Source organism: Oxyura jamaicensis, chromosome 3 (assembly GCF_011077185.1).
Source record: "Oxyura jamaicensis isolate SHBP4307 breed ruddy duck chromosome 3, BPBGC_Ojam_1.0, whole genome shotgun sequence".
In the NCBI taxonomy this organism is placed as follows: Eukaryota; Metazoa; Chordata; class Aves; order Anseriformes; family Anatidae; genus Oxyura; species Oxyura jamaicensis.
In genome coordinates, this window is record NC_048895.1 from 9035236 (window position 1) to 9048799 (window position 13564).

The following is a 13564-nucleotide window of genomic DNA, read 5'->3' on the forward strand; positions in this document are numbered from 1 at the left end:
TATATATATATATTTTCCCTCTTAGAGAAAAAAATGCTAACTGTTACCTTTGCCTTTCCTTCCTGCTGTGTCTTGCACAGGATTAGGCCTGAAAAGCAGTAGTACCGAGCTTGAAGTTCAATTTATCAGTACAGTCAGGACTGATTTGTTACACTACCTGTTCTGGGGAAACAAATGTCTCCATTGCTCTCCTCTCCAGTCCAGGCAGACCTTTGTTTTGCTCAGATCAATTATTTAAGGTAGGAAGCTGATGCTCTACAGATAAAGGCATGAAAACTGCAAAATCCTGACTAATGCTACCTAGCCTGGCAGTGCCAGAGACCAATGCTGGTAGCAAAGCACCCACTTGTCATTTTGGTAGCTGCAGATACAAGGCAGAAAGAGTGCTCTTTGCCTGGACTAAATCTCCTACTTTTGTTGTTGTTGTTGAAAAGGTGGTGAAAAGTCATAGAAAAAGAATCTTGGGTGAATTACCTGTCCCATTTATCACTGATAACATTATAACTGGATGGTCAACTTCATCCTCGGAACTCAAATTCACAGTAAGAGTCAGGTTGAAGATCATGTTGTTTTTTGTACAAATTTTTATCTCCTTTATGAGACAACAGAAATAGACTTTGCTACTGCTTTTGAGGGAAATAAGTCTTTCTATGAAAATTTGCTACTGCAATCTAGCACAGGACATCTCAATTAAAAAAGCATGCAATTAAAAAATCACTTTTCTCCCCAAATCCATTTTGACGGGATATTTACAGCAAGCCTTATAGAAATGTAGGATTTACATTTTCAGATTCAAAAGACCCAGTATGTGGATTGGCGTGAGGAGTCGTATTAGAAAAGGATTCATTTTTTTTCTGTCTTTTTTCTAACAAGTTATGTATGTGTCTCATGTTGAGGTAAGGGTGAATAGCTGAGCACCCTGAAGAGCGAGCTGTGGAGATCCTCATGCTCCTGCAGATGCAGCTATGAGAATGATGGCTGGAGCTGATGCTTATTAAGTGGGACGAAATGAAAGTGATAGGTGCTTTAAAGTAGCTTGTTTTCCTCAGGTGAAAGCAGTATTTCTTTCTCATAAATATGCTACAACTAGACATAAAGCATTTACTGTTCGAAAGCAGGATTGTTGAAGAGTTGATGCTAACAAGTGAGAAGCTGCATCTTATGCTACCCTGCCCTGGGTGCTTTCAGGCTGGCAACTGCGATGCTGTTTTTTGTCTGGACTGAGGCTGTAGAAGACCCTTGCCTTTGCAGCAGGTACTGCAAGCTGAGTTTGTGAGGATGTGAGGAAAAAGATTATGTCTTGGATAGCTTCATTACTACTGTCTCCTCTTTCCCTCTGCCCCCTTCAAAACCAAAGTGCTAGCTAGGAACACTGCTCATGAAATTGAAGGGCTGCACACCTGTGGGCGTGAGATTTCTTGTTGCCCACTTCTCTGTAACTTGAGCATTTGTTGTCATTTAAATGTGTTTTCTCTTAAAATGAAAAAGAAACTCGGTATCGCACACTTCCTACTTGCTCCTTAATTGCTCCTTAGAAGAATCATAACCCTACTCTTAAAAAAATTCCTACTCTTAGGGCACTGGTGTGCATGTCAACAGACTGAAGCTGAAAGGTTGAACCGGTTCTCCTCTTGTCCCCTGTCAGCCCAGTGGAGTTCATGGGCTCCAGCTCTCCAGGCTGGTGCTTGAAGTCACACAGAATCCAGCTTGTGCTGGACCACACACATCCTAGCACTGGGATCTGACTGCATCTGTGATAGTGGTGGGACAAAATCTGGGGGGGGACTTCTTATTAACCCGGAGCCATGGTTGTCAGACCCCTTTTCTGAACCAGAGTTGATGCCCATGCTGAGCACATCCATTGTGGCCAGCTTCTACCAGCATTGCACTACCTGCCTTTTGGTGATACTATCAAAATATTAGCCTGGTGATGCTCATCCCTGGGGACTATGGAGAACCATGACTCCCAGCCTCCCATGGCTCAGTGGACAAATTCAGACCACAGAAATACCCCTGAGCATCTCAAAAGCAGTTTGACATGAAGGGCTGAAGATTTTTGAACATCTGAGATGCACTTCACAGCCTCCATTGTCTAGATCACTGTTTTCAAATGTGCACAAATTTCCAACAGTTTTTAAACTGCTGAATTTTGCAGAACTTTAATTGTATCAAATGCAAAAAGAAAATGACACTACACAAAACTAACATATAACTAGGCACATAAAGAATTTAGGGGCTGAAATAACAAAATAATTCCTGTGCTGCAAGAACAAATTGCTGAGTGCTGCAGAAGGAACTTGGATCTCTTATTTCTCCTTTTTTTTTATTATTATTTTTTAAAATAGTGCACAGTACCTGGAAATAAAAATCTGCAGAAGAAATTCAGTGGAAAGGCCATATGGGGATGCCATTCTCTAAATACTACCTGAAATAGCTGAAGTGAGATGAGAAGTCCACACTGCTGAATTAAGGTATGAAAACCAAAGCTACAGTCATCACTGGAGATCTTACCACAACAGTAAGTCAAGCCCTATCTGTTCTAAGGCAGACACAAATCCTTTCTCAAATTATTTAAAGCAATTAGAAGCAACAAGTCCTCAAGTGGCCATTGCGTACTCGTGAAAGTTAGGATCACTTGGGGAGGTGGTTACAGTAGGATCAGCCACTCTCTGTGTTGCAGCCCTTCTGCATTGCTTAGGTAGCAGGGGTAAGCGTGCTGTGGTGTGGCATGGAGGGGAGGAGATGGGCATACAGTGCCTCCACCAGCTCAGGGGTCTGCCAGGCTATGCTAGCTTGTTCTGGGTTACAGTCGCCCCTCCTGGCTGTGTCCAGCCTGCAAGGACAGATCCAGACTGGGACCTGAGCCTCTCATCACACCCAGCACATGGAGGATAAAAACAAAAGGCTCTGTGCTCCCAGTTCTCCTGCCACTAGTATTCGTTTGCTGAAACAAAGATAAGCCTGAGTTTCTATAAAGGTATTTTAATGGCAGCCAAAACCAGGCTCCCAAAAGAAAATTAACCATCACTTGGACTGAGGAGAACTCATGAGCTCTAGCAAAACAAAGTGATGAGAAAAATAAAGCTAGACCTGCAGAGTTTGATTTGATAAGGCAGGCTGAGGACCGTGAGCATGAGACACTGGCTAAATGTTAGTTTTTACTTGTAGCTGAGTTTTACATCTTTAGGCAAGACTCAATCTCTTCTACAAGCAAATAACATACTCATTTACATGAATAATCCACATTTCTTATGCAAATCACTTCCCTGCTGCTGTTTCTACTGTGAATAATATACAGTACAATTACCACATTTATTTAGTGAATATATTTTTGCAGGGTAGCTCTCTGTCCATGAATGCTTTTCATTAGAAAGGCCCAAAAAGCAACAGAGGAGCCCAAGCTGTCAGTCACGTGCACCCTCCTCTTTCTATTTCTGTTCTGATAAAGCATTTTGGGATCATTTGAGATGCCTCAGCAAGAGCAGAAGGATGTCAGCATCTTGCCTCCATCCCAGGGAGACCACCTGCTACTAATGGAAGGCAGCTACCACCCCCCTGCCCTGCTCCCCCCATCCCTCCCTCCCCGCTAGCTAGCCTGCTGCTCAAGCTTTAGCTAACCATAATGAGGCAAGGCCCTTTGAATAGTAACTTCCCTTTGTTTATAAGGCCATTTTAATTTTTGTGTGTGTTTAAGTTGGTAATTGCCGAGAAATTTGACAATCTTCCAGGCTTTACCGCTCTTAATTAGGTTCACATGCATATGCATCATCTTCTTGTGTGCTCATTACTGCAAAGAGATCAGAGCCTGAACCTTTGGAACACTTTCCTCCAATTTTCTCGCAAACACAGACTTCCCTGTGAAATAACCCTCCTGCATGGGACATCCTACTCTGTTCAGAGCATGTCTTGCTGTCCCGAGGAAATTCTGCTCAGTGCAGTTAAATCAAAATGTATCTCTTATTTTGTGTGCCTTACCTGCCTTGCTACTACCTAGACTTTCAGGTCATAGGTAGACTTTCAGGTACCTAGGTCATAGCACCATCTGTTGAAATGCCTATTTGGTAGGAGTTGTTATGGTTCCTAATGGAAAATATTTCAACTTCTTAGCATCCAGATTGATTCTGTACTTGCTCTGTTTGCATCTATTGATTGTTCTGGTCCAACGAGAGCCTCTGGGGCTAACAAATTCTAACAGGTTTGAATATGTTAATGATGAGTAGTTACGTAGGGAAGGATAAATCATGGTGTTGGGCTTCTAACTTGTTCTTGCTAAGAGCAGAACAAATGTGTTCAATTAAACATTTGTTTTCTGAACAGCAGCCTTGACATTTGTCCTGCTGGTAGGAAAACCAAACCACTGCTTTGTCTTCTAACCAGCAACAATTTGGTGAAGGGAAACGAGATGTCAATGCACCTGAGCATGTTCAGCATAGAATATTGTTCCCCAGTAGGTAGATGGGATCTGTAGCAGTGTGTGTGTTTTCCTGTAGAACACAGTGGATCTTCTAAGATTTACATGGAGCTGAAACAAAAATTAAAAGCCAGAATTTCTATAAAGGTACTTTAATGGCAGGCAAAACCAGGCTCCCAAAGGAAAATTAGCCATCACCTGGACTGGGGGAAGTTCGTGAGCTCTAGAAAAATGGACTTTCAGGTTATGTCTGCTTTCTGCAAAGAGTTACTGCTTGCTTTTAGCTATTTTTCAAGGAGGTAAGGGGTTATTTGTTAGCACATTGGATCTTTTGCTTTGAGAACAGGAGATGGCCTGATCAAATAACAGTCACTGTTTTTATACTTAAAGTATTAGCTTGTGTATGGAAGAGATGTCTATTTCTAGAAACTTCACCTAAACATTGTGGATGAAATCTCAAGAAGTTAGATGGTGTGTAGCTCTTTCTTTCTGGTTTTAAGATCTGTTGGAAGAGGGGAGGGCTGAATAATCAAGCAATTTTCTATGAAAATAACTCTAGGAGGAAGAGGAGGGTAAAACTTGACATCCAGCTGTGAAAATGCTCCTTCCCACAAGAAGTTTGAGGCAGTATTGCATACTGCCAGCTGTGTTAATCGATGCCTAAATCCTGTTTGGCATCAGGCCATGCTTACATATCACAGAAGTCGAGATTTGGCTCTGAAATCTGCTTAACACCTGCACACAAATGGAAAGAGGAATTAAAGGTGATTTAAGGACAAAGCTTTATTTTGACTAACTGTTTTTTCAGTGATCACTTGACTTGTTCTGTTGTGAATGTCACCTGTCCAAACTGCAGTTATGTTCTTGAATGTGTCTAAGGGATACAGTCCTGCAGCTGGATAAAATGACTGATTCAACGTACTGAGAATAACAAGAGGATTTGCTCTGAATGCTGGCAGGGTTCTCTGCTTTCTGTTAGAGATGGAGGATGCATCTGTGTGCGTGCAGGAGCACCATCTCCTGGAGCTCATTTTCCTGGGAACCAGCTGAGCAGCTCTGCTTCCTGGTGCCCCCTTGCCTTCCCCCTCTGTTGCTGTGGTATCGGAGTCCCCTGGGAGCATGGGTGCAGCTGCAATGAGGACTGTAGGGTGCCAAGGACCTTACAGGCTCAGGTACTGCTGATAAAGATTAATCTGCCCTGTGCTGTGTTTGCACAGTGATTGCCCTCACCCATTATTTGGCCTCGCTGTTCTCTCCCACTTTTTCTTTCTGCAACTTGGTCCATAAACAATCTACCACAGCAGAAGAGCTACCACATCTGTTCTTGTGCTTCTCAGCGTGTCCCCCCAGCCACATGCTGAAGTCAATGTGTCTCGCTTCAAATCTTCCACTGCTCTGGCCCTTCTTCCCACACCTCCTCTACTGGTGACATCCAACTCCTGGAAGTGCTGGGAGCGAGTGAAAATGCTGCATTTAAGCCAGAAAACCTGTGCTCCAGCAAGTGGAAACAAAGCCCGGGGAGAATGTGAACTAAACTTAGTGCAAATAGTGGCTGCTTGATTACAGCTGCTAAAGAAGCAAAATATCTTGTAGTAGTTGAGAATTCCCTGTGGAAGGTGGGGTCCTCCAGCCTCCTGATGGCAATGTTTTTGCATTCGTCCCAGCAGTGAGGGATCTCAGTGTTTCTTCCATCGGTGTCACACAAGCTAGGCTGAAGGTGGGAGATGCAGATGAAGATCTGGATGTGTTTTGGTTCCCATCTATTTGCAGAACAGCTTTTGTTCCTGCAACTGACCAGAACTTTAATTAACAAATGCTATTAAAGTAACTCCCCTCTTTGTTTTTTTATGCATAATCTATTCTGACAGTTTAAACCTTTAATTAACCAGAGATGCTATTGAGGAAAGTTTGCTAGAGGAGAACGCTTATGGTTTAATTAAAAAAGCCCACAACTTTACAGTTACGGAGAAAGATCTGCTTCAAAGATCAATTCAAGTGGTGCCAATGAATTCCTCCACTTCTCTTTTTGGTTGTAACTGTGGGCAAGTTAGCTGCACATTGGAACTTCCAGTTTAGGCTGCAGATGTAGGACAAGCTACAGCTTTAGCTCAGCAAAGGAAAGGAGACAGTATAAAGCTTTTTTTTTTTTTTTTTTTTTTTTTTTTTTTTTAACAAAAACAAACCCCCCACAACTTCATCTTAAACATCTCTTAGTAGTTACCTGCCACGGAAACGTAGAATAATCTTCACAGGGTCTTGACCTGTCTTCATGGAAGCTGTGCTTTCAGCTAGCAAGGTACAGCCGGAGGTGATAAAGAGTCCTCGCTGCTGCTTGTGATCCCCAGGGGGCTGCATATGATGGTAGCCATGGCCTGGAACCAGCAGCACTGTACAAACTTGTCACCACCAGGCTTTTGTCCCTTGGCATGTTGCGGTGAGGAGACAATTGCTGCAGGGCTGCTGGGACCTTCGCAGGGCACAGCAGCAATGGCTGGTTGCTTCTGTTGAAGCAAATGCTGGTTGGCCTGGTTAGGAACAGACTTGGTGACCTGGAGGACTCTTAAACAGGGATTTTGTTCCAGTAATTAAATAATAGCCTGGGTTACTGACATGACTTCACGTTCAAAGTACAACTCTGCACCTAGACAGGCAGCACTGTTGAATGGTTTCTGAAGCATCCCCTGGGAGCAGGTCAGGGCCATCAGGGTGGCGCCAGGGCCACAGCCACATGTTGGTTTGCATCCTCATCAGCCCCTGCCAGTCCCTGGCACCTTGGCTGCTGGGGGACAACGGAGAGTTTCTTGTGAAACACTGAGCACTTGCCAGTACCTCTGTTTTAGAGCAGCTTGATGTGCTCTCTCTTCTCCTAGCCCTGTCCTCACTGTAGTTAAATTCAGTAAGCGTAGAACACACCCTTCCAGGGGGAATTTACAGGGGAATGAAAATAAGTTCCTGTATTTGCTTCTTTTTCCAAGCCTGGAGCAGGGATCAGGGACCATAATTGTATTGTTGGCCACTGAATGAAATCCATTTCCCTGTGCAGCCGTGTATTGCCACAGTGACACGTTTAAAGGCACAGCCTTTTGTTCTTAAAAAAAAAATAATAATAAATAAACCCAAAGAAATACCTTCTGTCATAACTGCTGCCACAAGCAGCACCTCTTCATGAAGAAGCTCTGCTGCCATAAACAGTGATGAGTTCTGTACAAACAGTGGTATGTAAATAGTGGTTCTATACAAACATACGGAACTACACTTGCTGTGCAGTTCTGTACATTTGTAGTTGCCCATGCTGAACTCCCATTTCCTAGATTCTTTCTTTCTGTCTCTACTGCTGGCCTTAAACAAGTTTTGTTCTCCTGGAAATAGGTAGTATGTTACTAACCTCACTTGTGAAGCTGCTGAGATTGGCAGATGAAAAAATAGAAAAAAATAGGGAAGATACAGCTATCAGTAATAAAACAGAACATTTTTTTTTCTTGCCATGTTTTTACAGGATTGTAGTAAGATTTGTATATGAGTCTCTGGAAGTCTGACTTTAACACCTAACCTGAAGATTTGTACTCTTGCCTCATTCTTGTTTAAGTAGCCTTTGCTATTGCTTGCTCAATGCATTTTCTGTCCCAGCATACCCGTGCTTGCCGTACCTTCAGCAGTCAGTAGGAATATACTTTCCTAGAAACAGAGCTCCTCAGATCTTCTGTCTCACTGCAGGACATCTGCACGAAGCAGCTCTGTCTGGCAGGGTTTGTATATTGTCACCATGGCACGGTGACAGATGCTCCTTGCTGGCGTAACGGTGGTGACAGCAGGGAAGGATGAGGCCTTTGCCCATTATCTCTGCTAGGTTATTCACCACCACACTGAGCCGTGCCAATAAAGCTTTCCCTCAGCAGAGGGAGTTGTTTCTCAAGGTAATAAGAGCATTATCTGATCGTAGTTCTGTCAGGTCAGCCTATTTATTCTCTTTCCTGTAATCTAATTTGTAATGTATTTCCTCGAGATTTTCTGTATTTCCCTTTATATTTTATAATATATTATAAATTAAATTCTGAATTACAAAAAAGAGGGGGTTTTAAATCCACCTCTAAATGATAACCGCTAGGTGCCTTTATCTGGAAAATCTTTTCTACTTCCTAGCATGGAACTGGTAGGGACCAGCACCCTCTGTGAAAATGCTGGGGGGAATGCTGCATTATATATAGCAGCCAGGGTAACTTTGTCTGAGCCAGGAAAACGCTGCAGGCTACTTTCTACTTGGGGAAAGAGGAAATCTGGGGTTTGAAAGTGATTCCTGTCCCAAAGGGATCAGAGGGATGTATGTGAGAGGTGCCAGACAGTCCATGCCCAAGGGTTAGGGTAGATGCAAGATGACAAGAACACAAACCACGTGAAAAGCTACCATCGATGCACCTCAGCTGCTGAAAGCTTCTCAGGTTGTCTGTAGGTATGTGGCATGGGTGAGCTTTCAGGAGAAGGTACAAAGTGATGGTTTGGGGAAGAAAATAGTGGAGAGAGGCTAAGAGACCTTAGCCTGCCCGCTGGTCCTGGATTTCATCATTCTGGTAGAGACTCTTCAGAGTCAGGTGGCCTGAAAACAAAGTGAATTTCCCCATTTGTGGATGCTAATGAAATCTTTATCTGAGCATGTTTCTGTAAAATTGGGCCTGAGAGGCATGGATTACGTTAGGGGAAAAGGACTTAGTGAGCCCTAGAAATTAATCAGAGGAGGACAGAGGGTGAGGATCACAAGTGATAAATTAGCAAGTGACACAAAACAACTGCAGGAAATAACGAGACTGGGAGGAGCGGGTGGGAAACACATAGGAGAGATTGCTTACAACACGTGCATTGGACTTTCCGGCATTTGACATCTTATCTTCAATTCATTCCATATGTTACTTTATGCAGGAGTTCCTGTTTTTATGTGGCTCATTCTGTAGTTTTCATACTAACACAAATGACTCATATCTGCTCCGATACTTGATTTATTCTCTAACGTCTTCTGCATGGGAAAGCACAGATGCTGCAATGCTTGCCAGCTGAATGCAAGAGCTGCAAGTCAGGTGGGTGAGCGGGGACAGCTGGGCAAGGCAACTCTTTTCTGGTGTCCTAAAAGGTTTTATTTCTCTTGGCAATGTCTGCATACCCTGTTTTGGGCTGCCCTGCATGGACAGGCAGTGTGTAGAGCCAGCAAGGAGCTGTGTCAGGCTGTGTGCAGAGCCGGTGAGGTGCATCCCCTGGGACAGGGGTGACAGCTCAGCACCATTCCCACAGCACCGTGGCCGGAGGGGTGCAAGACACCGAGCTGCTGCTAGCACACCAACAGCCGCTCCACTCTGCATCCATAGTTAGGATTTTATTTTTGAAGTGCTCTCGACAGCTCCGGAGCCTCGCATCTTGTCTTCCAAATCCACTAATTACATTTCACCTACCTGATCCCCCCTGCTGCTTCCATGGGATAAGTCAATCCTGCCATCACACCCGACCCCCCCGTGCCATGCAGTTAACCACCGGCCCTTCCTCGCCCTGCAGCCCCCACGGGGAGCTCAGCTGGGCCCGGCAGGTTGCTCCGGCTCCCCCCGGCGCTGAAGGGGCTACGGCGGGGATGCCCGAGCTCGGCGGCTCGTGGTGCTGGGAGGGGGCCGGGCTGTGGGAGGGGAGCCCCTTCCCCGGGCTCCGGCCTCCCTCCCCACGGCGCTGCCGCCCCTCCCCTGCCGGTCCCTCCCCCGCAGTGCGTGCAGGGAGCGGGGCTCGCTCCGCCGGCTCCGAGGCGGGCGGCGAGACCCCGCCTCCCCCCGGACCCCCCCCGGCCCTCACCTCCCTCGCCTTTTTCTCCCCCCCTCCGGACTTTTTCAGCCCCCATCCCAGCCATGAGGCGGCCGCCTCGCCGGCTGACGCTGGCTGTGCTGGGGGTGCTGTGGATCGCCGCCCTCCTCCTGCTCTTCTTCGGGGCCAGGAGGAAGCCGGCGGCGGCGGGACCCGAGGGGCGCACGGCGGAGGTAAGGAGGGCGTGGGACTGGGGTAGGGACGGGGCAGGCAGCCCCTGGGCTGCTGGGGCTGCGGCTGGGGGTTGGATGCAGTCCCGCCGCCTGGGGAAGAAGTTGCCGGACATTTGCGGGACACCCCCCACTGTCAGGCTCCCCGAAAGTTTGGCACCGGCTCTGTGCTGGCAGGTGGCGATGGCGAGATGTGTATGGGGTTTTCTCCGCCGGGCAGTTCGTGCCCCCCGGTGCCTTTGCTGTTGGGACGGGGCACGAAGATTTGCCTCGTTTTGGGCTTTTCCCAGCCCCTCCAAGGCGAGAAGAGAGCCCCTGTGCTGTGCTCTGGGGCAGCCCGGTAACGGGGTGAGCCCCAGGGAAGCTGTCCGGGAGCATTCAGGCTGTGCCTGGGCTGAGCACGGCCGGCATCTCCGCCGTGACACCGGGCTCTCGGCGTGGGTTTTGTGCTCCGGTGGAAGGCAGGGCGCAGGTAGGAGCCTCTCCGTCTCGGTGGCAGGAGGTTGCGTGTGCAGTTGCGTGGTTCTGTGGCGTGTTGCAGAGCTCGGGGTGCACCGCGGTGACAGCATGGGAGAAAGGCAAAAAGCATCGGATCTGACACGAGGAGGACAAAGCACGAGTTTCCCTGCCCGAACGATGTGCAGAGCAAGGGAGTTATAAGCAGCTCGTGTTTGTACAAGGTCGCGGGGCGTTTCTTCTGTAGTGGTGCAAGTGGCCTGAGCTAGGCAGAGGGTCAACTTCTGAAAGTGCACAGAATAGATCCTGGTTTTAGTGTTACTGCTGTAAATCTTGAACAAACAAATTGGGTTATGTCTGGTTACCTGATGCAAGGCCTGCTGAAATTAACAGTTACCATGGCAGAGCCCCTCAGCTTAGCTTTGCACCAGTAACATAAACCTCAATACTGGCCTATGGCTTTCAGCAACTATACGTGCTGACCAGGGCTTTCCAGGTTCTCACATGTATGTCACCTCTGAAACTGAATTAACAGCCTTATTGGAAAAAAAAAATCTGAACTCCTAAAGCTTACTTTGATTTTTTTTTTTTTTTCATGGGGAGCAGGGTGTTTTTTTGTTGTTGTTGTTGTTTTGTTTTTAATGAAAATGATTGAATGGGTTCTTCAGGCTTTTGGAAGTTTCTGTCCTAGTGGAGGTCACTGGAAAAAAAAAAAAAGAATTAGAGTGCTCTTATAACAGTAACTATGCTTTTGCGTAAATGGGTTTCTGGCAGAACTGTGCTCTTAAGGTTTTGAAAAATAAAACCTGCTGTATTTGCAGGGAGCTGCTCTGTTCTTTGCATGAACCTTACTTCTTGCTCAATACCGGCTGCAGCCCTGTTGCTGCTTCATTTTGCAGCTTCTTGGGACCTGCTCCCTGTAGCAGGCCCTCGTCCTGTTTCCTGTTCCCCACACCCGATCTCCAGCTCCCCGATGCTGTTCGGGACCTGCCTTGGGCTCCCACAGCAGGCAAAGCAAACTTCTCCCATCTCGCAGGATCAGGCCCCAAGTTTGGAAGCTGCAGCTGCCAAGTTGCCATAACTCCAGCGATCTGACTGCTAAAATTGCCTTTCCTTCACTTCCTTTGAATTTTCCATCAAAACAGTGGCATTCCCTAGAGATTCATAGAGTACAGGTTCATTTTTATAATGCATTACATTTTTGGCTTTGGGAACCGCTTTTGAGTAGTGTGAATTATGTGCTGGTTGTCATGCTGCTTCAGTTAACCCCTCTGAGCTGATGCTAGCACTAAAGCCAGGAGTGCTGTAGCCAGAGACGGGCCTGGCAGTGTGTAACCTGTTCCCTCGTTGATGGGACCGGCTGCTGCTAATGAAGGCACAAGCAATTACAGCGGTCCTCCCAGCTTCCTAGAGCCAGCAGTGGAGCTGGTAGGTTGCTACAACGCGGCAAACTTTGTAATGTGGTTACAGCAGAGAAATGGAGCAAATCCACATCAACTTTCCTGGCAGTGTTCTTCTCTCCGTACAGCTCTATTTCTGTGCTCATTTGCACACCATGTATCATGCCTTGCATGGATTAACCTTTGGTTCCCTCTTAGTTAGGCTCCAGCTGGTATTGCCTTGAGGAGCCTGATCTGCTCGTGGCTGGTGCAAGCTCCATCAGAGCCTTCGCTGCTCATCCTTTCCTCACTGTGTTTTCAGTCTGCTGCTCACCGTGCAGCCTTTTAGCATTCCGGAGTCGTGTCCATCGGTGTGATGTGCTGGGGCTGGCTTTGCCCGCTGTGGGGTGCAGCAACCTCACAGGGCACACGGTGTGGAAGAAAATAATGCGCTCCACTTAGGACCATGAAACTTCTTGAAGAGAAGCTGTACGCAGGACAAATTTGTTGTCTTGTACTGCTGTTTGTGTAGTTATTGTTGCTGTCTTTTTTTCTTTCATTTTCTTCCCCAAAGGGCAGATCAAACTCTATTAGCACAATAAGCAAAGCATCCTCTTGCCTTTTCTGAAGCCCAATAAATTCGGTGGGATGAGGAATTGTGGTGGAGTGCCTGGTTACTGGCTGGGGCAGCCAGCAGGACACAGCACGCATCCGCTGGGTGATCAATGCAGAGCACTCAGCTTTACTGATTAGCTGAGACTCAGCGGTAATTCCTGCGCAGTCACTTTCAGTGTAGGGTTTCCAAATCCTTCTCAGTTCCAGCTTGTCTCCCTGGCCAGGTGGTTTTCTGGCTGGGTACATGGGGCTTGGAGAAGTTAATTGGTCTTTTGTGTCCTCATGGCTCTCATTGACTCCAGGGGATTGGAGTGGCTCAGCCCACTTGCAAAATCAGGTTGCTTGAGAGTACCTTACAGGAAGGCAGAGTGCTGTGGGAATGTACAGCTTGCAGAAATGCCTGGCCAGAAGTACTGCTGGCCCTCCCCTGCCTCCTGCTCAGGGAGCTTTTGCTCCCCGGCCTTTTGCTCTGCTTTGATTTGGAAGGGGGTGGGAGTACACATAGAAATGAATAACTTAATTTCTTTGAGAAATGATGAGAGGAACTGACACATGGGATTAATTGCAAGAAAATTCCCAAACTGATATGTGAGGAGTGATTTTTTTCATGGAGACGTGATGTTTCACTAGTGTGCCAGCTCCTGCCAGTGCCTGTGTAAGGCTGGAGCTGCACAGCCTTGTGTGATGCTACTGAAGGAGCTGGA

The 13564-nt window shown here is 46.7% G+C and overlaps 1 protein-coding gene across 2 annotated transcripts in view; it reads left to right on the forward strand.

Moving 5' to 3' along the window:
- Positions 1-10115: 10115 nt before the first annotated feature.
- Positions 10116-13564, forward strand: part of GALNT14 (polypeptide N-acetylgalactosaminyltransferase 14) — a 67426-nt gene continuing 63977 nt past the window's right edge. The window contains exon 1 of one of the 2 annotated variants that reach the window (XM_035321926.1): positions 10116-10413. In XM_035321926.1, coding sequence (XP_035177817.1) covers positions 10285-10413 — 129 coding nt within the window. In that variant the 5' untranslated portion in view covers positions 10116-10284. The remainder of the gene's footprint in view (positions 10414-13564) is intronic. The other variant, XM_035321927.1, reaches the window with a different exon arrangement.